The sequence below is a fragment of the Leucoraja erinacea genome, chromosome 9 (genome assembly GCF_028641065.1).
Source record: "Leucoraja erinacea ecotype New England chromosome 9, Leri_hhj_1, whole genome shotgun sequence".
Classification (NCBI taxonomy): domain Eukaryota; kingdom Metazoa; phylum Chordata; class Chondrichthyes; order Rajiformes; family Rajidae; genus Leucoraja; species Leucoraja erinaceus.
The window spans coordinates 54526212-54551923 of record NC_073385.1 but is presented as its reverse complement, the minus strand read 5'-3'; the positions used below and the strand labels follow the sequence as shown (position 1 = coordinate 54551923).

General features: G+C 43.4%; 1 protein-coding gene across 2 annotated transcripts in view; it reads left to right on the top strand.

Moving 5' to 3' along the window:
* LOC129700393 (fibulin-7-like) overlaps positions 1-25460 on the top strand; it is a 43694-nt gene extending 18234 nt beyond the window's left edge. Inside the window, exons 3-8 of one of the 2 annotated variants that reach the window (XM_055640841.1) lie at positions 5290-5460; positions 10607-10732; positions 14403-14531; positions 17232-17369; positions 18369-18507; positions 24522-25460. In XM_055640841.1, coding sequence (XP_055496816.1) covers positions 5290-5460; positions 10607-10732; positions 14403-14531; positions 17232-17369; positions 18369-18507; positions 24522-24882 — 1064 coding nt within the window. In that variant the 3' untranslated portion in view covers positions 24883-25460. The remainder of the gene's footprint in view (positions 1-5289; positions 5461-10606; positions 10733-14402; positions 14532-17231; positions 17370-18368; positions 18508-24521) is intronic. The other variant, XM_055640842.1, reaches the window with a different exon arrangement.
* The last annotated feature ends 252 nt before the right edge of the window (positions 25461-25712 follow it).

Genomic DNA, 25712 nt, shown 5'->3' with positions numbered 1-25712 from the left:
TTAGGTTCGTCTGCTGTAACCAAAAGGCATTATAAAGAGGCCCGTTAAAACGAGGGCTTAATGTAATGCTCAAATATCGCTGAGTTTCCAAATTTTCTTCATCCAGGGTCTGAGCATTTCTGATACCCTTTTTGTAAAGAAGTACTTTGTAACAACATTGCTGATTCTAATTTGAAGATTAAGCTCTCTGATTCGGACAGCTTCACCAGAGGAAGCAGGTTGTCTCTTAATTCATTAATAACCTTCAATTATTTTGAACATCACAAAGATCATTATATAATCTTCAATTCTTGGGGAAAACATGTCTGTGCAATCTGTCAGTATCATTTTAGCTTATTTCAACCGACTCTTCCTAAACAAAAAAAAATGTCTGTATAAATACACTTCTGCTAAACACCTTGAGACATTTTACAGCTTTGAACACATGAAATAAATGCTATTTGCTGTTCACTAAATACGTTGCTGTGTTTGCTATTCTTATTTCAAGTTTAGTTTAGTGATACAGCATGGAAACCTTTGGCTCACCGAGTCCATGCCGACCATTGATCACCATTCACACTAGTTCTACATTTTATCCACATTTGCGTCCACTCCCTGCACACTAGGGACAATTTACAGAAGCCAATTACAATACAATACAATATTTATTACGTCATTTGAACCTCAGTGAGGCTCAAACGAAACTCCGTTTCCACAGCCATACAAACAAAGACAATTTCCTACATACATACACACAATTCAATTTACAGAAACATCCATCACAGTGAACCCACTGTGATGGAAGGCAAAGTCTTTTCTCTCCCCTGTTCTCCATTTCTCTCCTGATGTCGAAGCCCCAGGCGGGCGATGATAAGTCCCACGGCCATTTTAGGCCACGCCGGGCGATGTACGGCCCCGCTCCTGGTCTAAATGTCACAAAGTTGGAGGCCCCCGGCGGGTGCTGGAATGTCCCGCGGCCATTAAGCCGCGCCGGGCGATGTACGGCCCCGCTCCGGATCGTTCCAACCCCGCGACACGGGCTGGAGACGTTGCGTTGTGGGGTTGCGTTGTGGGAGCTCCGGAAAGCGGTCTCTCACCTGGACCCGCGAGCTCCCGATATCCCGACAGTCCACAGAAGCTGCGTTGCTGGAGCCTCCGAGTCACCACCACTCCCCATGCTCCGATGCCGGCCAGCACCACGATGGTAGGTCCGCAGCTCCGCAGGCTCCGTGAATGGAGCCCCCAGGTCGTTCAGGCTGGAGGCCGCTCCACGGTGCTAGGCCCCAACGACAACGGAGACCCGACAAGGGAAAATTACCATGCAAATCCACACGTTTTTGGGATCAGAGAGGAAACCGGAGCACCTAGATGATACCCTAATAGTTACAGGGAAAACGTGCAAACTCCGCACCGACAGCACCCGAGATCAGAATCAATAGCGGGTCTCGAGCTGGGAGGCAGCGGCACTATCAGCTGCACCACCGTGCTTTTCACGATTTGTGGCACCTAAAGTATTTTTTCTTTTCTAACACCTGTTCCCCACTGATCCATTCTCTGACCCCAGATGACTGCCACTCCATTGTTTGTCCCATGACCATGCCTACCCTCTGGAATACCGATCACTGCTCATTGACTCAACCACCCATCCCTGACAACCCATCTTCATCCCAACAAATCCCCAGAGCATGTGGTTACATGGCCTCTGTTTAAGAGCTGTCCAGTAATGCGTAATATTTTGCACCTCAAGCCCTAGTGAATTTTGCTGCATTGTGCCTCCAAACAGGATATTTGTTGCTCTTTTTGCAGCGACTGTTTGACGTGATTTACTGGTGCTGCTCAAATGTTTTGCATTGCACTGCCCGCAAATCTGGATTTCCATGTATCTTTTAAAATCTCCTTTGAGTAGTTTCCAGTGAAATAAACATTTGCAAAGGAATGAGGTGATTGCAATGGATTAAGGAAAGTAATGTGATTAGGGCAGTGTAACCATAACTAGTCAACTCTGCCTCACAGCTGGTGCTTTATTGTTTTAATCCACTTGGAATGGACCCTCTGTTTGATCCAGAGGAGATGAAGAACATGATTGTGGGAACTCGAAGTAAAGCCAGCAGACTTGTACATGTACAGGGGGTTCAGAGTTTGTTAGTTCAATGGCCAGATCAGGCAGAATATATTCTGTTGACTGGATTCCCGCAGAGATTTCTTTACATTGGAGACTTGGGTAAGCATTTGCTTCAATTGTACTCAGAAATAAGTAGCTTTCAATACGTTTTGAATGTGAATTGTGGAGTATTTTAAATTGGACATAGGCCTGAGTTTAAATCTAGTGTAGAGCGATGAAAATGTTTTTTCCAATATGCTGCAAATGTACAAATCCACAATGGATAAACGACCCTTTGATCCAACCTCCAGATGGCACGGTTTTTATACATTGCATATCATTAGGTAGACACGCCACAGTCAATTCAAAAAGCGAAAGCCTAGAAGAGGGGAAAAACGGCCCGTGTCTAATTTAGGGAAACAAAAATCTTACAAAATGCAATTCCAGCATTCCCACCTCAATGACATAGACATGGCTTAGTTTTGGAGGAGATAGACACCTGTCCTAATCCAGCTCCGATGGGTCTTGAGTGTCTAGTTGGCCCACTTTGAAAATGACTGTACTACAGAGGACATCTAGGAGTCAATTATGTAATGTGGAATGGGTAACACATACATATTAGACCTGATAAAGGTGGCCGGTTTACTTGCCTGACCCGTGAATGAGTTGGATTTTTTTACAGCCCCATGATCATAATTACTCGTACCTGTATTTACCTTCAGATGTCATCATTTGCTGTGACAGGAACAGTGCTTGATTGTAAAAGCTGAGGAGTGATCTGATCCATATATTTAAAGAATGATTGTTTGCTTTCATAGCATAGAGTGAAAAGAACTTATCGCTAAAGGGGAAATCAAGTTAGGGGACATAACTTTGTGTATTAAAGATGCTATTATTTATCTAGTAATTTCACACTTCAATTAGATTATGACTAATAGATATTTTTAGTTAACTTCTACATACACTCCCCTCCCCTTATTTCCTACCCCCCCTGCTTCTCCCCTCCACCACTAAAAGTCAGTTAACCAGTTCCGCAATTCACAACGATGTATTCCTCTTGGCATCACACCGTCCATAGCCAACAATTAGACTATCAGGAAACCACCCTGCCTGAGATCATCTGTAGCCAGCCCTGACTTTTCCTGGTCTTTTCTTGTTTCAGGTGTGTCCCCCCCTTACCCACAATCAGGCTGAAAAAGGGTCCCAACCCAAAATGTCACCTATCCATTTGCTCCACAGATGCTGCCTGGCCCATTTAGTTATTCCAGCATTTTGTGTCTTTCTTAGATATAGATAGATAGATATGCCATTTATTGTCACTATACATGTACAATGAGATTAAAAGCAGCTCGTACTCAGTGTATTTTATGTTGCTTTACTTTATTTGCTTGACTTTTTGATAACCCTTGCCGCATAATAATGTTCTCATCAAGATCTTGAAAGCATCCATTGAACCCAGACATTTGCAACTCTCTGAGAAAACGCATGCAACCCTTTGAGAGAATAAATCCCTTCTGATTTCACTCCCTGAAGGACCTAGCTTTAATTTCAAAATCATGCTCATTATTCTGGATTTGCTCCATCAGGGAATGTAGTTTCCATACATCCAACATATTCCATCCCTCTACTAATTTATCCACCTCCTTTGGATAATCTCTGAATGTTTTAAACTGACAAGAATGCACCCATTTTATACAACATCATCATAACAAATCGCCATAAGGCCAATATAACTTATTTGAGGATTTAGGTCAGGGTATTCTGGGCTATAATGACTTCTCGTTGTCTATTTTAAATTTCCTTCAGCTATTGAACCTCCACGTTCATTGTGTATCCTGGCTAACGTGGTACCTTTGATTTGCTCATAGCACTCATGACACTCATTCGGAAGGTTATTGGTTTAATTACCACGCCAGGTACAGGCAGGGTGGTGCAGTGGCGCAGCAGCAGAGTTGCTGCTTTACAATTGCTGCAGTGCCAGAGACCCGGGTTCAATCTCAACTACGGGTGCTGTCTGTACAGAGTTTGTACGTTCTCCCTGTAACTGCATGGGTTCTCACAACGATCTTCGGTTTCCTCTCACACGCCAAAGACGTACAGGTTTTGTAGGTTAATGGGCTTGGTGTAAGTGTAAATTGTCCCTAGTGTGTGTGGGATAGTGTTAATGTGCAGGGGATCGCTGGTCAGTGTGGACTTGGTAGGCAGAAAGGCCTGATTCTGCACTGTATCTCCAAACTAAATCAGAGACTTGAAATACAGTGTAGGCCAACACTCCAGTGCCTAACCAAGTACATGCTGCACTGTTGAAGTGTAGCCTTTGGGATGAGGCATTCTGATATATGCTTTCCCATGTGAAAGAGAAGGTAATACACAAGATAATGTTAGAGGAGATCTCCAGGTGCTCTGGGCAATGTCTCTCCTCCTCAATTAGAAATTCCCAGATCACAATCAAAACAAATTGTCTGATCATTTATCTCATAACTGTTCAACTGAATTAGCTCTAGATATAATGTAGATCCATCCAGACTACACAACATCACCCAGACTTCACAACATTAGCCATATATTACACAGATTCTGAAGAAAGGCCACAATCTGAAACATTGCCTATCCAATTCCTCCAAAGATGCTGCATGACCTGCTGAGTTCCTCCTGGACTTTGTGTTTTAATTATATTGCTTTCCACAAATAAAATATCTATAACCTGGTGTAAATTATGTTGGAATACTCCTGGTGTCATGAAAGCATTCTGTTAGTTCAATTTATTTTTAGTTTAATGATGTTGGTCAGAGTAATAGATATAGAGCTACAGCATGGAAATGGGCCCTTTGGCCCATCGAGTCTGTGCTGACCATCATTCACCCGTACACTAGTTCTATGTTATCCCACTTTCGCATCCTACACACTAGGGCCAATTTATAAAAAACAATTTAATTACAAACCTGCGCTTCTTCGTAGTATGGGAGGAAATTGGAGTATCCGGAGAAAACCCACGTGGTCAGAGGGAGAGTGTACAAACTCTGCACAGACAGCACCCATAGTCCGGATTGAACCCGGGTCTCTGGCACTGTAAGGCAGCAGCTCTACCGCTGTGCTACTGTGCCATTGTGCCACCTGTTTGGTAATTTCAATGTCGTCAATAATTATATACTCTGCACCGCCCTTCCCGAGTTCTTGTCCCTGTTTCACTTTGACTTTTGTTTCCACAGAAACCTGTCCCAGGCTCAATGCACCAAGCAATGGGAAGAAATTTGGGAGCAGGTACCTATTGGGCCACGAGGTGCACTATGCCTGTGATCCTGGGTTTGTGCTGGTCGGCTCGAACACCAGGGTGTGTCTTAAGGACAGGAGCTGGAGCGGACAGTCGCCTTTCTGTAAAAGTAAGTCTCCTGAGGTAAAGGGTGATTTTGAAGTTGAAAATCGTGGCACCACTGGATGAAGACATTAACCACCAGGGTGATCTTTGGTGTTCCTGCTGTTTAAGAACTATAATTATGATATTGTTCCTTTTTTATTACTCCAGTTTGGAACATGTTGGTGCAGCAATCCTATCTCAGGAAACCATTTTGTAACACTACCCAGCCTAGAGCTAAAGTAGTTTGTTTTATCACTCTGACTCAGAAGTGCAGACTCCATTTATAATTACTAGTTTGGCTTCTTAAGTGTCCAATCATCTTGGATTACTTTACTGAAAGTGATATTTTAGCAAACTCCTGCCACGCATGAAAGACCTTCACTTCAATAATCATCTAATTACAGTAATATCTATATAATGTTGCAACCGAACCTGGGCTATACAATATGATTCATGACTGAAAGGCTCACGTTAACCCGCACCTGCATGTTCAGATGCTGATGCTTGGATGCTGAGATCTGTAAGGTGCAGTGCAAGATAGGAAAGAGAATCATGAACAGAAAATGCTGGAGAAATTCAGGCAGCATCTGTGGAAAGAGAAACAATTAATGTTTCAAGCCTAAGACCCGTCAGTAGACCCGAGGAAGAAGAAAGTGAGGTAGTCAAGGCAACAGAGAGTATAGGGAAGGGCAGTGGGTGGAACAAAGGGATTGCCTGTATTGCCTGGTGAAGTAATGTAGCCATTGAATGGACCGTTAAGATATCTGTGTAAAACACAATCAGTCTGAAGAAGGGTCCCGACACAAAATGTCACCTATCCATGTTCTCCAGGGATGCTGCTTGACCTACTGAGTTACTGCCACATTTTGCGCCGTTCCTGTGTTACACACAAAGTGTAGGAGGAACTCAACGAGTCATGCAGCATCTTTGGAGGAATTGGATAGGCGACGTTTCAGGTTAAGGCCCTTCTTCAGACTCTGTGTGGTAGGTGACTAACGTTACGAGGTCTGGGTGATGTTGCGTGGTCTGGATGTACCAAGCAGACCAGAATGTACAAATGAAAGGAGAAATTAAAGAAAAAAGAGGAATAATAAGCACAAATGATCAGCCATGATTCAAACAGAAGTAAACCTCTAACCTGCTGAATTTTTCCATTGTTTTCATTAGTTTTGGCATTTCAGATTTCTGGCATCTTTCAGTTTTTTTAATTTCAGATTTCTGGCATCTACATTTTTTTTATTTTCACGAAAGAGAATTGCTCACTTTTATCATTATTATATATTCACTGGAGCTAATAACGAGGTGTAAGGGTTGGGTGTTCATAAGTGATAAGAACAGTATTAGGCCATTCGGCCCATTAAGTCTACTCAGTCATTCAGTCAGTCATGGCTGATCTATCTTTCCCTCTCAACCCTTTTCAGAATGGCAGGCAATGACTAGTGGGGTGCCGCAAGGCTCAGTGCTGGGACCCCAGTTATTTACAATATATTATTAACAAATTAGACGAGGGAAATAAATGTAACATCTCCAAGATTGCGGATGACACAAATCTGGGTGGCAGTGTGAGCTGTGAGGATGATGCTATGAGGCTGCAGGGTGACTTGGATAGGTTGGGCGAGTGGGCAGATGCATGGCAGATACAGTGCAATGTGGATAAATGCGAGGTTATCCACTTTGGTGGCAAAAACGGGAAGGCAGATTATTATCTGAATGGTATCAGATTATGAAAAGGGGATGTGCAACGAGATCTGGGTGACTTGTACATCAGTCACTGAAAGTAAGCATGTAGGTACAGCAGGCAGTGAAGAAAGCTAATGGCATGTTGGCCTTCATTGTGAGAGGATTTGAGTTAAGAAGCAAGGACGTCCTACTGCAGTTGTATAGGGCCCTGGTGAGACCGCACCCTGAGTATTGTGTGCAGTTTTGGTCTCCTAATTTGAGGAAGGACACTATTGCTATTGAGGGAGTGCAGTGTAGGTTCACCAGGTTATTCCCGGGATGGCGGGACTGTCATATGATGAAAGAATGGGTCGACTGGGCATGTATTCACTGGAATTTAGGATGAGAGGGTACCTTATAGAAACATATAAAATTCATAAAGGATTAGACAGGCTAAATGCAGGGAAATGTTCCCGATGTTTGGGGAGTCCAGAACCAGGGGCCACAGTTTCAGAATAAGGGGTAGGCCATTTAGGAGTGAGATGAGGAAAAACATTTTCACCCAGAGAGTTTGGAATCCGTGGAATTCTCTGCCACAGAAGGCAATGGAGGCCAATTCACTGGATGTTTTCAAGAGAGTTAGATTTAGCTGTTAGGGCGAGAGGAATCATGGGATACGGGGAAAAAGCAAGAATGGGGTATTGATTTTGGATAATCACCCATGATCATATTGAATGGCGGAGCTAGCTCGAAGCGCTGATTGGTTTACTCCTGCACCTATTTTCTATGTTTCTAACCCCATTCTCCTGCCTTCACTCCATAACCCTGACACCCTAGCAACGGCAAGTCAATATCTAATGCCTATCCCCAAAGGTCCATTGCAGTGGAGTTGACAGTGAACAACATTATATATGACATACAAGAGGCTGAGTAAGGATTGCAGATTTCCTCCCTTAAGGGCCACTGGTAGCTCCATGAGCTTCATGATAACCTGGTAGTTTTAGAGCAATTGATTTGCTTTTCAGTCCAGAATTTATTTAAATAAATAAATTTAAATTCTGTAATGAAGTGACTCGAACTGATGTAGTCACCAGGTTGTTTGTTTTCAGCATGAACAGAAGTCATTGCCCTTAATGTATCAGCAAGAACATGCAGGGGATGGACTTATTGTCCATTCATCTGCCTGATGCAACTCAATGCATTATGCTTTGCAGTACTGCTCTCCACTCCCCCCCCTCTCATCCTTCTCCCGCCCCCCCCCCCCCCCCCCCCCCCCCCCCCCCCCCCTCTCTCCCCCACCCTGGAGTGCTGGAGTAACTCAACAGGTCAGACAGCATCTCTGGAGAACATAGATAGGTGACATTTTGGGATGAGGCCCGAAACATCACCGTATCCATGTTCTCCAGAGATGTTGCCTGACCTGCTGAGTTATTCCAGCACTTTGTGTCCTTTAATGTGCCCAGCAATTCTCCTTTCAGTCTATTCCCTAGTTCTGTTGTTCTTTTGGAAAATAATCACTCCCAGTCATGATCTCAAACCTTATTCTGTGAAAATCAGTAACTTTGCTGTTTAAGATGAGAATGAATTTTAACCCAGAAATTTTGGGCACAAGGATCTCGGCCGTGATTCAATGGACGACGTTCACTGCTTTTAAATAGCACATTGTTGGTGTCCTTCCAGGAACTGGTGCATCAAACCTGTGCTGATGATGCCACTGGAGTATTGAGCAGAGGTGGGAGGTTATGTGTTGGAGATAGAAATAAAATGCTTAGTGGGTCAGGCAGCATCTCTGGAGAGAAGGAATGGGTGAAGGTCGAGGACCTTCTTCAGATTGAGAGTCAGTGGAGATTAGTTTCACTGTCCTCCTGATTCATTTACTTCTTCTTTCCTATGGTGTGCAACTTGTTCTATTTGATCTTCCGTTTGTGCACGTCGAGTTGATTGCATTAGTCGACACAGGGCGGACCACGTGAAGGTTGCAATCTTCCACCCAATTCATTTTACTGATTGTATGCATCGTTGCCAACTTCCATTAACTAACAAAGAACCATTCTACATTTCCTTGATCATTGTCTGCTTTGCCTATCTTGCAGGCTAATCAATGCTTTCTAGCCCCAGGCCATTGGTGCAAACGTGGCTCTCAGCACCATTGAGTCATAGAGTCATACAGCATGGAAAGTTCTTCGGCCCAACTTGCCCACACCGACCAACATGTCCCATCTGCACTAATACAAACTGCCTGTGTTCGACCCATATCCCTCCAAACCTCTCCTAATCATGTACCTGTCTAAATGTTTCTTAAATATTGTGATAGTACCCACCTCAATTACCTCCCACTGCAACTCATTCCATACACCCACCACCATATGTGTTACCCCTCGGGTTCCTATTAATCCTTTTCCCCCCTCACCTTAAACCTATTGTGTCTGGTTCCCGATTCCTCTACTCAAGGCTAGAGACTCTGTGCGTTTTCCCAATATTTTCCTCTCATGATTTTGTACACCTCTATTGGATCAACCCTCATCCTTCTGCGCTCCTGCGAGTCCTAGCCTGCTCAACCTCTCCCTATCTTGGCAAAATCCTCGCAAATCTTCTCTGTACCCTTTCAAGCTTGGCAACATCTTTCCTGTAACATGGTGTCCAGAACTGAACGCGATACTCTAAATCCAGCCTCATCAGTGTCTTATATAACTGCAACATGACCTCCCAACCAGTTCCACACCATTGTCCTCCTTCAGCCAAACTCAGTTGAAAACCTTGGGCTTCCTTGTTTCCACCTGAAGAAATGAAACAAATTCAATGTGGCCAACTGCCCATGAATCCACCCAGGCAGCTGATAACCCATCACCCTCAGTGCTTGATGAACTCTAATGAGATCTGCATCAGTTCTAAATTTATGATGTTCAAATCTCTCCATTTCACGTCACCTCTTCAAGCCCTGCTCTTGTGCTTCCTGGATCTGCTCTGCAGCCTCCCTGATCTACAAGGCAGCCCCTGTTATCAGAAGCAATGAACTGCAGATGCCAGTTAATACACAAAAGCTCAGTGGTGGAGTGACTCGGCAGACCAGGAAGCATCTCTGGAGAACATGGATAGATGACATTTTGGGTTGACACCTGAAACGCCACATGATCCATGTTCTCCAGAGATGCTGCCTGACCTGCTGAGTTATTCCAGCATTTTTTGGCCTTTTGCTGTACAGCAATTCTCCATGCAGTCTATTCCACTGTTCTATTAGTCTAATCCCCATTGCTACTCCAAGAATTGAAATATGCTGTTTGAACTCTTCACAATTCACACTTCCCTTTCCTCGTTTGAAACCTTTTCTGAAACTAACTGACCAGGTGTCCTCTTCTTTTATATGTCTCAGGGTCAAATTTGGTCCAGAAGGGACCTTGAGACTTTTTTTATTATAACGGTGACGTACAAATGCATGTTGGTTTTTGTCAGTTCAAGAGGAGACATCAGCTAACCATCTAATGCTGCCCATTGCTTATACTCTCTTCCTGCAGATATAAATGAGTGTGCCAGTAATCCTTGTCTCAATGGTGGGACGTGCGTGGATGATGTAAACCGCTTTGCCTGTCTCTGCCGTACAGGCTGGGCTGGTTTAGACTGCCGCCTTGCCTTAGACTCACGTAAGTCTCCATAGGTCACTTAACTCCAGAAGACACACAGTCCTCTGGCCTTGTGGACTCAAGCGCATTACCTGGAAGGACACATTGAAACACCAGCACAGTAGAAACACTGTTCCAGAAAAGATACTGTATGGTGTGTGAACAACACAGTAAAAACACGCCACTGCCTATGGACAACCCAGCAGAAACATTGCACCAACTATCAAGTCAAGTCAAGTCAAGTTTATTCGTCACATACACATACGAGATGTGCAGTGAAATGAAAAGTGGCAATGAAATGAAAAGTGGACTACACAGTGAAATCAGTGCATCATCTGTGTACCACACAGTAAAACACTGCACTATCTATGAACCACACACTAGAACGTCACACTTTCAGAGAACTACACAGTAAAAACACAACACTGGTTGTGGAAAACACAGCAAAAACATTGCACCTACTATGGACTGCACAGTAAAATCAGTAGATCAGCTGTGAACTACACAGTTAAAACGTTGCACTGTCTGGGAGCTACATACTAAAAACATCACACTCTCTGTGAATTACACAGTAAATGCACCGCACTGTCTGTGAGCTACACAGTAGACACACTTCCATCTGCAAACTACACAGTAAAAATTCAGTCTGTGACCTGCACAGTAAAACAATTCACTATCTGTGAACTGCCCAGTAAAACACTGTACAATCTGTGACCACATATTAAAAACACCATACTCTCAGTGATCTACAGAGTATAAACACTGCCTCGTATGTGAAGTACACAATAGAAACTCTACTATCTGCGAACTAACTGAAAGTGCAGCACTAACTAGGACCTACACATTGAAAGCACTGGTCTAGTTATGAGCTGCACATCAAAACAACTGCTATCATAGAAACTACTTTAAATAATCCACACATTGAAAGCTTTGCACTTGATCTAAACCATGCATTGAAGTGATTGCAGTCTGTGAACCTCAGATTGAAGTATTTTTAGTAGCTCCGCACACCTTCGGTAAGCTGAGCTCAGGGAATACTCTGTATAATGGAAGTCCCTTATCCGTATGTCTCACTATTTTCTCTTCTCTAATTACCGCTTCATTATCTTTTTCCTTTTATTTTTTTACTCGTGTCCTCTTTCTCTTACAATATGTCTCTTTGCTTGAAGTGGCATTTGCTTTAAAACTATTTGATTTTTGTGTGCCCTTAATAGAAAGCACAATTAATATATTCACTGAGCCTCAGTAATGAACACCAGTGTTGATAACAAACAGTCAGTGTTATTGACAGATATATTTTTAGATTTACAAGGATGTTACCAGGACTAGAGGGTCTGAGGCAGAGGTTGAGTAGGCTGGGACTCTATACCTTGGAGCGCAGGAGGAAGAGGGGCGATCTTATTGAGGTGTAAAAAATCATGAGAGGATTAGATTGGGTACATGCAGAGAGTCTCTTGCCCAGAGTAGGGGAATCGAGGACCAGAGGACACGCTGTAGATTCAAAGTGAAGGGGAAAAGATTTAATAGGAACCTGAGGGGTAACTTTTTTCACACAAAGGATGGTGGGTGTATGGAACAAGCTGCCAGAGAAGGTAGTTGAGGCAGGGCTATCCCAACGTTGAAGAAACAGTTAGACAGATACATGGATAAGACATGTTTGGAGGGATATGGACCAAAAGCAGGCAGGTGGAACTAGTATAGCTGGGACATGTTGGCTGTGTGGGCAAGTTGGGCCGAAGGGCCTGTTTTCACACTGTATCACTATCACTCTATTTGATCGTCCATGGCAATTGCGTACGTTGACTGTAAGGTTATGCAGGACTGACTGGCAAATAAAAGTTATGGGGAATTTGAGATGTTACAGAGCCACTCCAGTAATAATGATGTGTTTTAGGTTAGAGATGCAGCACAGAAACAGGCCCTTCGACCCATTGAGTGTGCAAGGACCATCAATCCCCTCACACTAACTCTATCCTACACACACGCTAGGGACAATTTACAATTTTACCAAGCAAATTAGCCTACAAACCAGTACGTCCTTGGAGTGTGGGAGGAAACCAGAGTTCCCAGAGAAAATCCACGCAGGTCACGGAGAGAACGTACAAACTCTGTGTGCTTTACTCATGAAAGAGTTGATGTAAAAACAACAAACTCAATTCAAGCACGCTGCAAAATATGGAAAATGTGATCTAACACCTGCTGGTAGGAACAGCTGTTTTTTTGCCGTTATTTGTAGTGTGCTTTGTGAGAATCTTGAAACGTTGCTAGGCTGACTCTATTCGGGGAATGCATATCCTGTCTGAAGCCGACTATTTCAATCGGTTGGATGGATCTCAACGTATCTCCAGTGATTCTGGCACAAAGAGATCGTTGTTTTGTTCAGAAAAGGGAACATGCAGGCTCCTCGGGGGCAGGGATCAGTTACAGGAACAAAGGATGGAACGCAGTGAGTGAAAGCTGTAGCCGAGAGATAAATAGCCGTGGGTTCCAGTCTCTAAACCTGCCTGCTCTCTCATTGATCAGCTGTATACTATGTGGGAGGCAGTGAGTCATACCTATTGGTACTCAGCCCAGGACGAGTAAAGTTATTCTTTGGTATCTGAAGCTGTTTTGCACAGCATAATATGGTGAAAGATGCATACTTTCAATCTGTTGTCATTGTTTCCATTCAGGAGAATTTGCACTCGGTGACATCCCACAGCAGTAAGGTATTTTCTTACTGAGGGAAATATACTGATTCACTAGCAATATTTTTAGGATGTGGTTTTGTTCAATATAATACCTGGGCACCTTTTGTTCCTGAGGGGCATAACAACTTATTTTAAAGACAACACCTCCAGGACAGCAGATGACACAATGTGCTAGAGTGGGTCAGGGAGAATCTCTGGAGAAAAGGATTAATGACCTTTTGGGCCAGAACCCTTCTTCAGACCCGAAACATCACCTATTCTTTTTCTCCAGAGATGCTGCCTGACTTGCTGAGTTACTCCAGCAATTTGCGTCTATCTTCGGTATAAGCCAGTATCAGCAGTTCCTTCCTACACCTCCACGAACAGTCCTGCAAGCCCAGGTCAACACAGGTTTTTGGATGTGGCTTGAAGCAATCGCTTGTGCTGTTGAGTGAAAATTGTTATCGCCGACACGTGCCTGCTTGAATCTACTGGAAATGTACAGAAATGGCAACCAGAGCGACCCTATTACACACTCTGACGTATGCACCAGTGCTGTACCCGAGCCTCAAACGGTGACAGATCTGGTTTCCCGACCCTCCCCAATGACATGTGCATTTGTAGGTTAACTGACCACTGTAGGTTGTCCTTCGTGTGTCGGTGAGTGGTCTAACTTGTAGGGGGGGTGGAGGGGTATTGATAGGATTTTGGGGAGCAGATATTTTACAGGGAAAACTAATAGTGGCTGGTCAGCCGGTATAAATTTAATGGGTGGAAATGGCCTCCTTCAATGTTGAGTTGAAATATAGAAATACTGCGCCTGGTTGAATGACAGAGCAGCCTTGAGGGGCCGAGTGGCGTACTTCTGTGGATTCCTTGCTCATATACTGTAGATGCGGTGCCCAGAACTGTACACAGTGCTGCTGCTGAAGCTTACCCTGTGGCAGTGGGCATTTGTTTGGCCCTCTCATTTCCTATGTACTGTGCCTGTACTTACACAGACCTCTTCCCATTTTTAAAAGAGCGGACAATGGTGCAGAGTGACCCATCCTACAGCCGCCAACCACGGTGCACGGACATCCAGGGATCCCAACACTGCAGCTGCGAGACCGGCTTCCAGCTGAATGCGGTGGACCTGAGGCAGTGTCATGGTAAGGCAGCATCCATTACAGCTGGAATTTAAGGACCATTTCTCCATTGTTGAATCTGTTGCTTTGAGAAATGGACCTTAAATGCAAATATCAGCAGTGATTTGGATAAAGTGAAGCCCATCTTTAATATTTTGACGAATGTGAGATATTTCAGCTCAAGATACACAATAGACAATAGACAGGAGGTGCAGGAGTAGGTCATTTGGCCCTTCGAGCCAGCACCGCTATTCAATGTGATCATGGCTGATCATCCCAAATCAGTACACCCGTACCTGTGTTCTCCCCATATCCCCTGACTCCGCTATCTTTAAGAGCCCTATCTATCTCTCTCATGAAAGTATCCAGAGAACCGGCCTCCACCGCCCTCTGATGGAGAATTCCACAGACTCACAACTCTCTGTGTGATAAAGTGTTTCTTGTTCTCCATTCTAAATGGCTTACCCCTTATTCTTAAACTGTGGTCCCTGGTTCTGGACTCCATCAACATCGGGAACATGTTTCCTGCCTCTAGCGTGTCCAAACCCTTAATAATCTTCTATGTTTCAATATGATCCGCTCTCATCCTTCTAAACTCCAGAGTGTACAAGCCCAGCCGCTCCATTCTCTCAGCATATGACAGTCCACTCATCCGAGGAATTAACCTTGTAAACGTACGCTGCACTCCCTCAATAGCAAGAATGTCCTTCCTCAAATTAAGGGGCCTAAACCGCACACAATACTCCAGGTGTGGTCTCACTAGGGTCCAATACAATTGCAGAAGGACCTCTTTGCTGCTGTACTCAACTCCTCTTGTTATGAAGGCCAACATGCCATTCGCTTTCTTCACTGCCTGCTGTACCTGCATGCTTACTTTCATTGACTGATGTACAAGGACCTCCAGAACCCGTTGTACTTCCCCTTTTCCCAACGATGCAATTTAGATAATAATCTGCCTTCCTGTTTTTGCTATCAAAGTGGCTAACCTCACATTTATCTACATTAAACTGCATCTGCCATGCATCTGCCCTCTCACCCAACCTGTCCAAGTCACCCTGCATTCTCATAGCACCCCCCTCACAGTTCACACTGCCACCCAGCTTTGTTTCATCTGCAAATTTGCTAATGTTACTTTGAATCCCTTCATCTAAATCATTGATGTATATTGTAAATAGCTGCGGTCCTAGCACCGAGACTTGCGATACCCCACTCGTCACCGCCTGCCATTCTTAAAGGGACCCATTAATCCCTACTCTTGTTTCCTGTCTGCCAACAAATTTTCTATCCGTCAGCACTTTTTCCCCAACACCATGTGCCCTAATTTTGCCCACTAATCTCCTATGTGGGACCATATCACATGCTTTCTGAAAGTCCAGGTACACTACATCCACTGGCTCTCCCTTGTCCATTTTCCTAGTTACATCCTCAAAATATTCCAGAAGATGAGTCAAGCATGATTTCCCCTTCATAAATCCATGCTGATTCAGACCGATCCTGTTACTGCTATCCAAATGTGCTGCTATTTCATCTTTTATGATTGACTCCAGTATCTTCCTCACCACCGATGTCAGGCTATCTGGTCTATAATTCCCTGTTTTTTCTCTCCCGCCTTCCTTAAAAACTGGGACAACATTAGCTACCCTCCTTTGTCCTTGTTTGAAGAACACCACTACCCATGTAAATTAGGGATAGAAATTTGCCATTAGATCCCTGTACTTGCCATTGCATCCTGTCACCCCATTCATTTAGATTACCTCCATTCATATTCATTTTCAGTCTATATTCATAGTAATAAAAATCTATAAATTTCAGACATACATACTCCAGTTAACCCCAAAATTCATAAACATATGGAGAGAATTACTGATTACTACTCATTCTTTGGTAACAAGAGGGCCTCTCTCCCACTTTCTCTTCCTCCCTTTCTCTTTCTCCTTTTCCCTCCTTCCCTTTCTTTCTCTCCATTTGTCTCTCTCTCCCTTTCAGTCTCTCTCTCTCTCTTTCTATCTCTTGCTCCTTTTCTATCTCTCCCTTTCTCCCTTCTCTCTCTCCCTTTCTCTCTCTCCCTTTCATTCTCTTCCCCTCTCTCTCCTTATCTCTCTCTCTCTCTCCCTCCCCCCTCTCTCTCTTCTAAATCTCCTGTTTTCTCTCTCTCTCTCTCTCTCTCCTCTATCTCTCTACTCTCTCTCCTCTACTCTCTCTCCCCTACTCTCCCCTACTCCCCTGCTCTTCCCTACTCTCTCCTCCCCCTCTTCCCCCCTTTCTCTCCCCCTCCTCTTTCTTGCCTACTCTCTCCTTCTCCTTCCTCTCCACCCACCCTTTCTGTGTCTCTCCATCTTGCTCTCTCTCTCTCTCCCTCTCTCTCCCTCTCCCTCCCTCTCTCTCCCTCCCTCTCTCTCCCTCTCTCCCTCTCTCCCCCTCTCTCTCCCCCTCTCTCCCCCTCTCCCCCCTCTCTCTCTCTCCCGCTCTCCCCCGCTCTCTCTCTCTCTCTCTCTCTCCCTGTTCATCTGTATTCCATAGTCTTCACTCATGACTGATTGCAGAGGACGTCCATACCGGTGGCTCAGGCCAACTCTGACTTTACGTCAGTGTTTGAAGTTCATCGCCCGCTGAAACTCCATGCTGATTTGGTGACGGGCTTGCTGACTTCCCATCAGCCTACAGACGGCACATGGAGGAAGCTCCTTCTCCCAGCATGTTAACTAAACATTGGATTTCTTTTAGATGTAGATGAGTGTGAGATGTTTCATACTGGCAGATTGGCTCGTCTTTGTGTACATGCCTGTGTGAACACACCAGGTTCCTATACTTGTGCCTGCCCATCTGGATATAACATCCTGGAGGATTCTCGGAGCTGTGAAGGTAAGTTCTCCTAATCCTCAAATTCATTCATCAAATGTAGTCTACAAAGGTCATTATTGCCTGTGTGTTACTGAAACTCTTTGCTGCCCAACCATTATAATCCATTACTGCCCAAGCATTATCCGGGCTGCTGTTGGCAGCAAATTCCTTATAGGTGAATACTTGGCCGATAAACTTATTCATTCATTCATTCATTCATTATTCTTCACAACCCCTAATCCCATAAGACTGTACTCTCCAGAACTTTGAAAAATTGATAGCACCAGAAACGTGGCAAATCTTTGTGTGCTGTGCTGGTGAAGTCTACTACAACACTACAAGTGTTGCACTTGTGTACTTATCTATGATTGTGCTTAGCTACAGTATGATTTTGCTGGATTGGATACAAACCAAAGATTCTCACTGTGTCATCATCATCAACATTATCCCCGTTGCACTTCATTATAATCATTTCCTTTGCCTTCCCGTTATACGTTTCCCACTGCCTGGCCATTATACTGTGTCCTATCACTTGTCTAAATCCACTTCTCTGCTGCCGCCCCGTCCTTTTCTCACTGCGAGCTATTCTTTATACTCTAACTCACAACAGGATGGCACAGTGGCGCAGCAGGAGAGTTAATGCCTTACAGTGCCAGAGACCCGGGTTCGATCCTGACTACGGGTGCTGTCTGTACGGGATTTGTGCGTTCTCCCCGTGACCTGCGTGGGTTTTCTCCGGGTGCTCCGGTTTCCTCCCACACTCCAAAGTCGTACAGGTTTGTAGGCAAATTGGCTTGGTAAAATTGTAAATTGTCCTTAGTGTGTGTGGGATGGTGTTAGTGTGTGGGGATCGCTAACTCATTGGGCGAAGAGCTGTTTCTGTGCTCTATCTCTAAACTAAACTAAAACTAAACTAGACCGACGTTATATTATGCTCTAACCTACTGCTGATGAATCTCTACTCTCCATAACTATGTGTTATGTGTTATTGTATATTTTACTACTGCACTGATTTTACAGATATTAATGAGTGTTTGAGCAATCACCATAACTGTACTAGAGAAGAGATTTGCATTAATATACACGGTGGCTTCCACTGTGTTCACCCGGAGTGCCCAAAATCTCGGCACAATGCGAGCTACGTAAAAACATCACAATTGTAAGTACCTGCACAACTAACTACACCTCTAAAATTACATCTACCGTGTCTAAAAATGGTTTTCTCATGAAAAGTCTGTCTAGTTATGGTCACAGAGTCTTAAGGGAGCTGTTCCACAGTGAGGTCTTGCCTGATTGAACTCTTGCATGTGTGAGAGAGCATATTAGAGTTATAAGCATAGGAAAACAAAATGTACCTGCAGTCTCAAACAGGATAGGAAATCTGAGAACAAAAAATATTAAATGGCAATCTTCCAGACGTATCTGAGGAGAGTTTACTCAGGGAATATTGCACATGCGGCATGGGAGAGTAACATTTGCAAGAAGTAGGGTGTGTATAATGAACAGCAGAGGGTTAGGTTTAATGGAAAGGCAGCAGGGTGTGTGTGATGGACAGGCAGTGTCATAGTCATAGTCATGCAGCATGGAAACAGGCCCTTCAGCCTAACTCATCCATGTCGCTCAGTGGGGTATGTGTAATGGACAGGCACTGGTGCATGCTTAATAGACAGGCATTGGGGGACCCAGTGTGTTTAGTCTATTTATTTATTTGCTGTTTTTGCCTGACAAAATGTGCCTTTCCAACATTGTGTGATTGCATTTCCGATTTCTAGCATCTGCAGTCTTTTGATTTTCAATTACAGCTGAAATCCAAAATGTGTGTCCAGTCTGGAGGGTTAGATCGTGAGGTCTAGGGCGAGTAGCTAATTGGATACAAAATTGGCTAGAAGGTAGAAAACAGAAGGTGATCGTGGAGGGTTGTTTTTCGGACAGGTGGCCTAGTAACAAGTGGTGTACCACAAGGATTAGTAAATTATGGGGTCCTGGTGAGTGTTATAGAACAGTGCGACTGAATGTTGCAGTTACATGGTTCCATGAAGGTATAAACACAGGTGATGAAGACTGCGTTTTGGCAGGCTTGCCTTTGTTGGTCAGAGTTTTGAGTACAAGAGGTGAGATGTCATATTACAACTGTATAAGATGGTGGTAAGGACATATTTGGAGTACTGTGTACAGTTCAGGTTGCCCTGCTAAAGGAAGATTGTCATTAAATTGGAAAGGGTGCAAAAACGTTCTACAAGGATGTTACTAGGTCTGGAGGGTTTGAGTTATAAGGAAAGACTGGTACATTTTTCTTGGAGCATAGGAGGCTGAGGAGAGACCATACAGAGGTATGTAAATTTGTGAGGAGCATAGACAAGGTAAATAATCACAGTCTTTTCTTCACGGTAAGGGAGTCTAAAACTACAGGGCATAGTTTGCAGATGAGAGGGGAAATATTTGAAAGGGACCTGAGGGGTAACTTGTTCACAAAGAGTGTTGTGCATAAATGGACCAAGCCCCAAGGAGAAGTGGTAGAGGTGGGTACAATAATGACATATAAAAGGCACTTGGACATAATTTAAAAATTAGCACCGTAGGGTGGCACCATGTTGTGGGCAGCATGCTGGAGAACACGTACATATTTCCATATTTAAAGTTCAAACTGCAGCCAGAACGACAGCAGTAAGGAACGAGCTTTGAAGCTATAAATGCACTCGTGATCTCATGTTTGCTGATGGACATGGTGAACCTGACGCAGTCACTCCAGAACTTTGTGTCTTTTTTATAAACCAGAATCTGCAGTTCCTTGTCTCTACAAGAGTGTAGGTAACTTGGAACTGAAGACAATATGATAGAAGGCAACATTTCTGATAAATAAAAGCACATGGACCCTCAGATTTGATAGTGGAATAAAAGTCTATGCTATTTATGTTTAAAATAGAAAAAAAAATCTTTAATCACTATTTTGTCTGAGGTATTTTTTTAGTTATGTTCTCTGGCTGCATCTAATTATTGTGTGATGTCCTGACTTATTCTCATGGAATTTTGGCACTTGAAGCACTTGGTACAGAGTAATGTGAAATCACCATGAAGTATTAACGATGGACTCCTGGCTTCAGCCCTTCAAACCTAATGCAGTATTGTACTGAACTCAAATTCCTATTGGCTTTTGTGTGCCAATGAGATAAAAACAAGCCATGTATCACTGCTCTTCAGTCCAACACCTTAGAAATGTTAGCATATTTTTGCCTTTGATCCCCAGATGTTAAATTCCCCAAATACACACATGTACATGATGTGGAGATACAAAGGGGGAGATTAGCATTCACTAAAATTCTGCAGAATACAGATGAGATTGAAGGAGTGCATCAAAGATTTGCGGGCTTAATTCCTGGGCAGCGACCCAATATATCATGTTGACTCGATCTATACTCTCTTGTGTTTAAAAAATAAATAAGTGTTGCCATTGAAACATACACATTTCTAAGGAGTTTGGCAGAATGCATGAAGGATTTATATTTCTGGAGTTAAGATTTCAAGAATCGGGGTCAAACTCAAAAACCAGGATGGGGATGAGAAGAAAATTCTGCACCGAGAATTTGGCGAATCTTTGGAATTTCCTACCAGAGGCTCGTAGTCACAATAAAGATCAACAGACTTAGAAACATAGAAACATAGAAATTAGGTGCAGGAGTAGGCCATTCGGCCCTTCGAGCCTGCACCGCCATTCAATATGATCATGGCTGATCATCCAACTCAGTATCCCGTACCTGCCTTCTCTCCATACCCCCTGATCCCCTTAGCCACAAGGGCCACATCTAACTCCCTCTTAAATATAGCCAATGAACTGGCCTCAACTACCCTCTGTGGCAGAGAGTTCCAGAGATTCACCACTCTCTGCGTGAAAAAAAGTTCTTCTCATCTCGGTTTTAAAGGATTTCCCCTTTATCCTTAAGCTGTGACCCCTTGTCCTGGACTTCCCTAACATCGGGAACAATCTTCCTGCATCTAGCCTGTCCAACCCCTTAAGAATTTTGTAAGTTTCTATAAGATCCCCTCTCAATCTTCTAAATTCTAGAGTGTATAAACCAAGTCTATCCAGTCTTTCTTCATAAGACAGTCCTGACATCCCAGGAATCAGTCTGGTGAACCGTCTCTGCACTCCCTCTATGGCAATAATGTCCTTCCTCAGATTTGGAGACCAAAACTGTACGCAATACTCCAGGTGTGGTCTCACCAAGACCCTGTACAACTGCAGTAGAACCTCTCTGCTCCTATACTCAAATCCTTTTGCAATGAAAGCTAACATACCATTCGCTTTCTTTACTGCCTGCTGCACCTGCATGCCTACCTTCAATGACTGGTGTACCATGACACCCAGGTCTCGCTGCATCTCCCCCTTTCCCAATCGGCCACCATTTAGATAATAGTCTGCTTTCCTGTTTTTTTGCCACCAAAATGGATAACCTCACATTTATCCACATTATACTGCATCTGCCAAACATTTGCCCACTCACCCAGCCTATCCAAGTCACCCTGCAGTCTCCTAGCATCCTCCTCACAGCTAACACTGCCCCCCAGCTTAGTGTCATCCGCAAACTTGGAGATATTGCCTTCAATTCCCTCATCCAGATCATTAATATATATTGTAAATAGCTGGGGTCCCAGTACTGAGCCTTGGGGTACCCCACTAGTCACTGCCTGCCATTGTGAAAAGGACCCGTTTACTCCTACTCTTTGCTTCCTGTTTGCCAGCCAGTTCTCTATCCACATCAATACTGAACCCCCAATGCGTTGTGCTTTAAGTTTGTATACTAATTTCTTATGTGGGACCTTGTCGAAAGCCTTCTGGAAGTCCAGATACACCACATCCACTGGTTTTCCCCTATCCACGCTACTAGTTACATCCTCGAAAAATTCTACAAGATTCGTCAGACATGATTTACCTTTCGTAAATCCATGCTGACTTTGTCCAATGATTTCACCACTTTCCAAATGTGCTGCTATCCCATCTTTAATAACTGACTCTAGCAGTTTCCCCACTACCGATGTTAGACTAACTGGTCTGTAATTCCCCATTTTCTCTCTCCCTCCCTTCTTAAAAAGAATCAAGAATGTTTTATTCTCATGTGTCGCAGATAGAACGATGAAATTCTTACTTGCGGCAGCACAACAGAATATGTAAACATAGTGCACTTTAAACAATATAATACACAAGAGAGAAAAAAAAGTTCCGTGTGTGTGTATATATATATATACACATACTCACAAATACACATATATATATAGATCATATATATATATATATATATATATATATATATATATATAAACATGCACACGCACGTGCACACACATAAAACAAACAATAATAGTGCAATAATAATAATAGTTTATGTAGTTCAGAGCTTATTTGAGGTTGTGGTGTTTAATAAAAGAAGATGGGGATAGTGCAGGAAGATACTGCTGGGGTAAAGATGCAGTTACAATCTTATAGAATGGTGCAGCAGGTATGAGGGGACGAATGATTTACTCTCACTTCTGTTTTTTTATGCTTTTATTATCTCAACTCTTATATTCTCAACTGAATAGTGGAAATAAAAAATCAAATTAAACAAATATGTTAGTACATTTATGTTTTGCCTCGTACGTGATTAAGTGTATTTTTACGAAATTGTAAAAGAGGAATGTTGGATTGCGCTGAACAATCTTTGTAAATAACTTACAGTAATAATTAACAGCATAGCTGAAATATACGTTGAAATAATCCACAGCACTAAATGTAACAGAAGGTTTCAGCCAAGATATAATAAGAGAGTAGAGGATAATACTGCAGGAAATATTTTCTCAACCAGTATTTGCTGCACAATTTGAGGATGTGATGATATTTTGGTTTGAATGTGGTATTCCAATAGTTGAAAAGTACCTGAACTAATAACTTCCCATGACAGTGAATAAGGCACAGACCAACACGACGCAAACTTCCTGTCAAATAATTTTAAACACACAGAATTATCATCAAAGCTCATCTTCAATGCTATTTCACTTGATCTTACCTTGATCATTTATAATGATAAAATAATACAGTTCAGAAATGTTTAATCTTATTATATATTATTTAGCTTAATTAGTGCAAACAGAATAATTGCATTCCTAAATCAGAACTTATCCATGAAAACATTCACTGATACTTTGTAGATTTCTGGCAAGGGAGCTGCGGAGGCTAAATCGGATTTTAGCGTCAGATATAAAGATTAATGAAGAATGAGTCGACCCGTCTATGTTATCTTATCCATGTGTGGAAACATAAACTCATAAGATATGATATTTATACCAGGCCTTTACAATACATTTCCCTTCACTCCCCCTCCGAACAAAGACCTCCGTGAGGGGGAGTTGGGGGGGGGGGGGGGGGTCAAATGCTGGCAGACTTGTCATAGCTCATTATTTCCCCTATTAATAGAAACTCCAGTGTTTAAGCCCCGTTCGTTCTCACCCACCTTCAGCCGCTATTTACCATATGGGAAAACTGAGTAAAAAGATAAAGGTTTGTGAGTTAAGGTGTAGAAACAAGGAACTGCAGATACTGGTTTACAAAATAAGACACAAAGTGCTGGAAATAACACAGTGGGTTGGGCAGCATCACTGGAGAACCTGGATAGGTGACATTTCGGATCGAGGGGCTTCTTGATATTGCAATGGAATCGTCAAAATGTCGAAACAAATCTGAAGAAGAGTCTCAACCCAAATCAGCACCTATCCAAGTTCTTCAGGGATTCTGCCAGAACGGCTGAGTTACTCTTTACTTTTTTGTGAGTTAAAGTATTGACCACAGATATTAAATGACTTAAATGATCGCCAAATTATAAATGCTGGCCCAGGGTTTTGGTGCAATCCGTTCCTTGTTTTTTTCAGGAACTCATGATATTGCTTTGTTATTAATCTGAAGCTTCTTTAAAAATGCTAGGATGCCTAAGATACAATCATCATGCACATTGTAAGGAGGAATGCACAACCTGGTCCCTTCCAGAGTCCAGCGTCTCTTCATTTTGTAAACATGGAGCGTGCAGCTGTGTTTTGCCAAAAATCTTTTTGCCGACCCATTACATACTGTAAAAAATGCAGATCCAATAAAGATCTGCGTCTCACTGTATGAGATCTCGGTCTAACACTTTTCTCTTTTAATCCTAGTAAATGTGAGAGAAACCCATGTCTGGTGGACAGCAAGTCGTGTGCAAATGCCGCCTACTCCATTACCTTCCATTACCTCACCCTGACCTCGAACCTGCGAGCCCCTAGGGCTCTGTTCCGGATGACAAGCAGCCGATTCACGGGGGACACCATGCGCTTCAGCATCGTGGGCGGCGTCGGGCAGAACCATTTTTCCATCCAGAGGTCGGAAAGGCAGACGGGGGAGCTGGTGCTGGTGCATCCCATCCAAGGCCCTGCAACCTTGGAGGTTGAAATGGAAATGACGGAACTCCATGGGAAAACTGTCCTGACCAAACACATCTCCAAGGTCGTTATTTTTGTCTCACAGTACAACTTCTAGGTGAACTCCACGTACCGGCATGACCCCCCCCCTTCCGTATTTTTAAAGGAGAACCGAGATAAATTAAGCGTATAACCATTAGAGAGTTTAAAAATGCTTAAAGTATTCAGAATAATATCAAGCTACACTATAATGGGCGTGCATGCAGCTGCCATGCCAGAATGAAGGAGAACCTCAGAGGAACAAGGCTGAAGAGCTGGATGATGGAAAGAGTTGCATTGGTTGGTATTTAAATGGCAAGAGGCCTACAATATCCTAAGCCCTTATATGTGCTTGGTCAGGCAAGTTCCTTACACCAAAGTTTTCAGAAGACCCTTTCCACCTTTCGTTGGCAATAGTCTTGTATGGTGCTATGGGTAGAGTGGGTGATACTAATCAAACATTTGAAGTGATAATGGAACAATTCATTAGTGGACATCTATTTTGTCCCATCTCCTTGTACCATAAGAAGGTGTGGGGGAATGGAAGAAGGTGGAGGAGGGTCAGTGGGTATCCATATATCTGTGAGTCCAGTTATTGGTAGTATTGGCAGTATTGTTTCAGGAACATCTGTGAATTTTTTATATTATCTGTTCCTTCCAAAAGGGGTGGGGAGGGGAGGGTGGTGGAGTGGGGTTGATTCTTCTGGAGAAATCAACCTAAGGAGATCAAGGAGGGAGGGGGGTGGGAAGAGGGGAAGGGGTGTTTCGGAGGAGGAACAGGGCAGTTAACTTGGATAAGCACCGATGGTAGTATTGAATGACAGGCTGAAGGCCCACTCCTGTCCCTAATTTGTATGCTTCGATAGATCAGCTTGATGCAGAACATTTCACCAACATTGCATAGGTCAG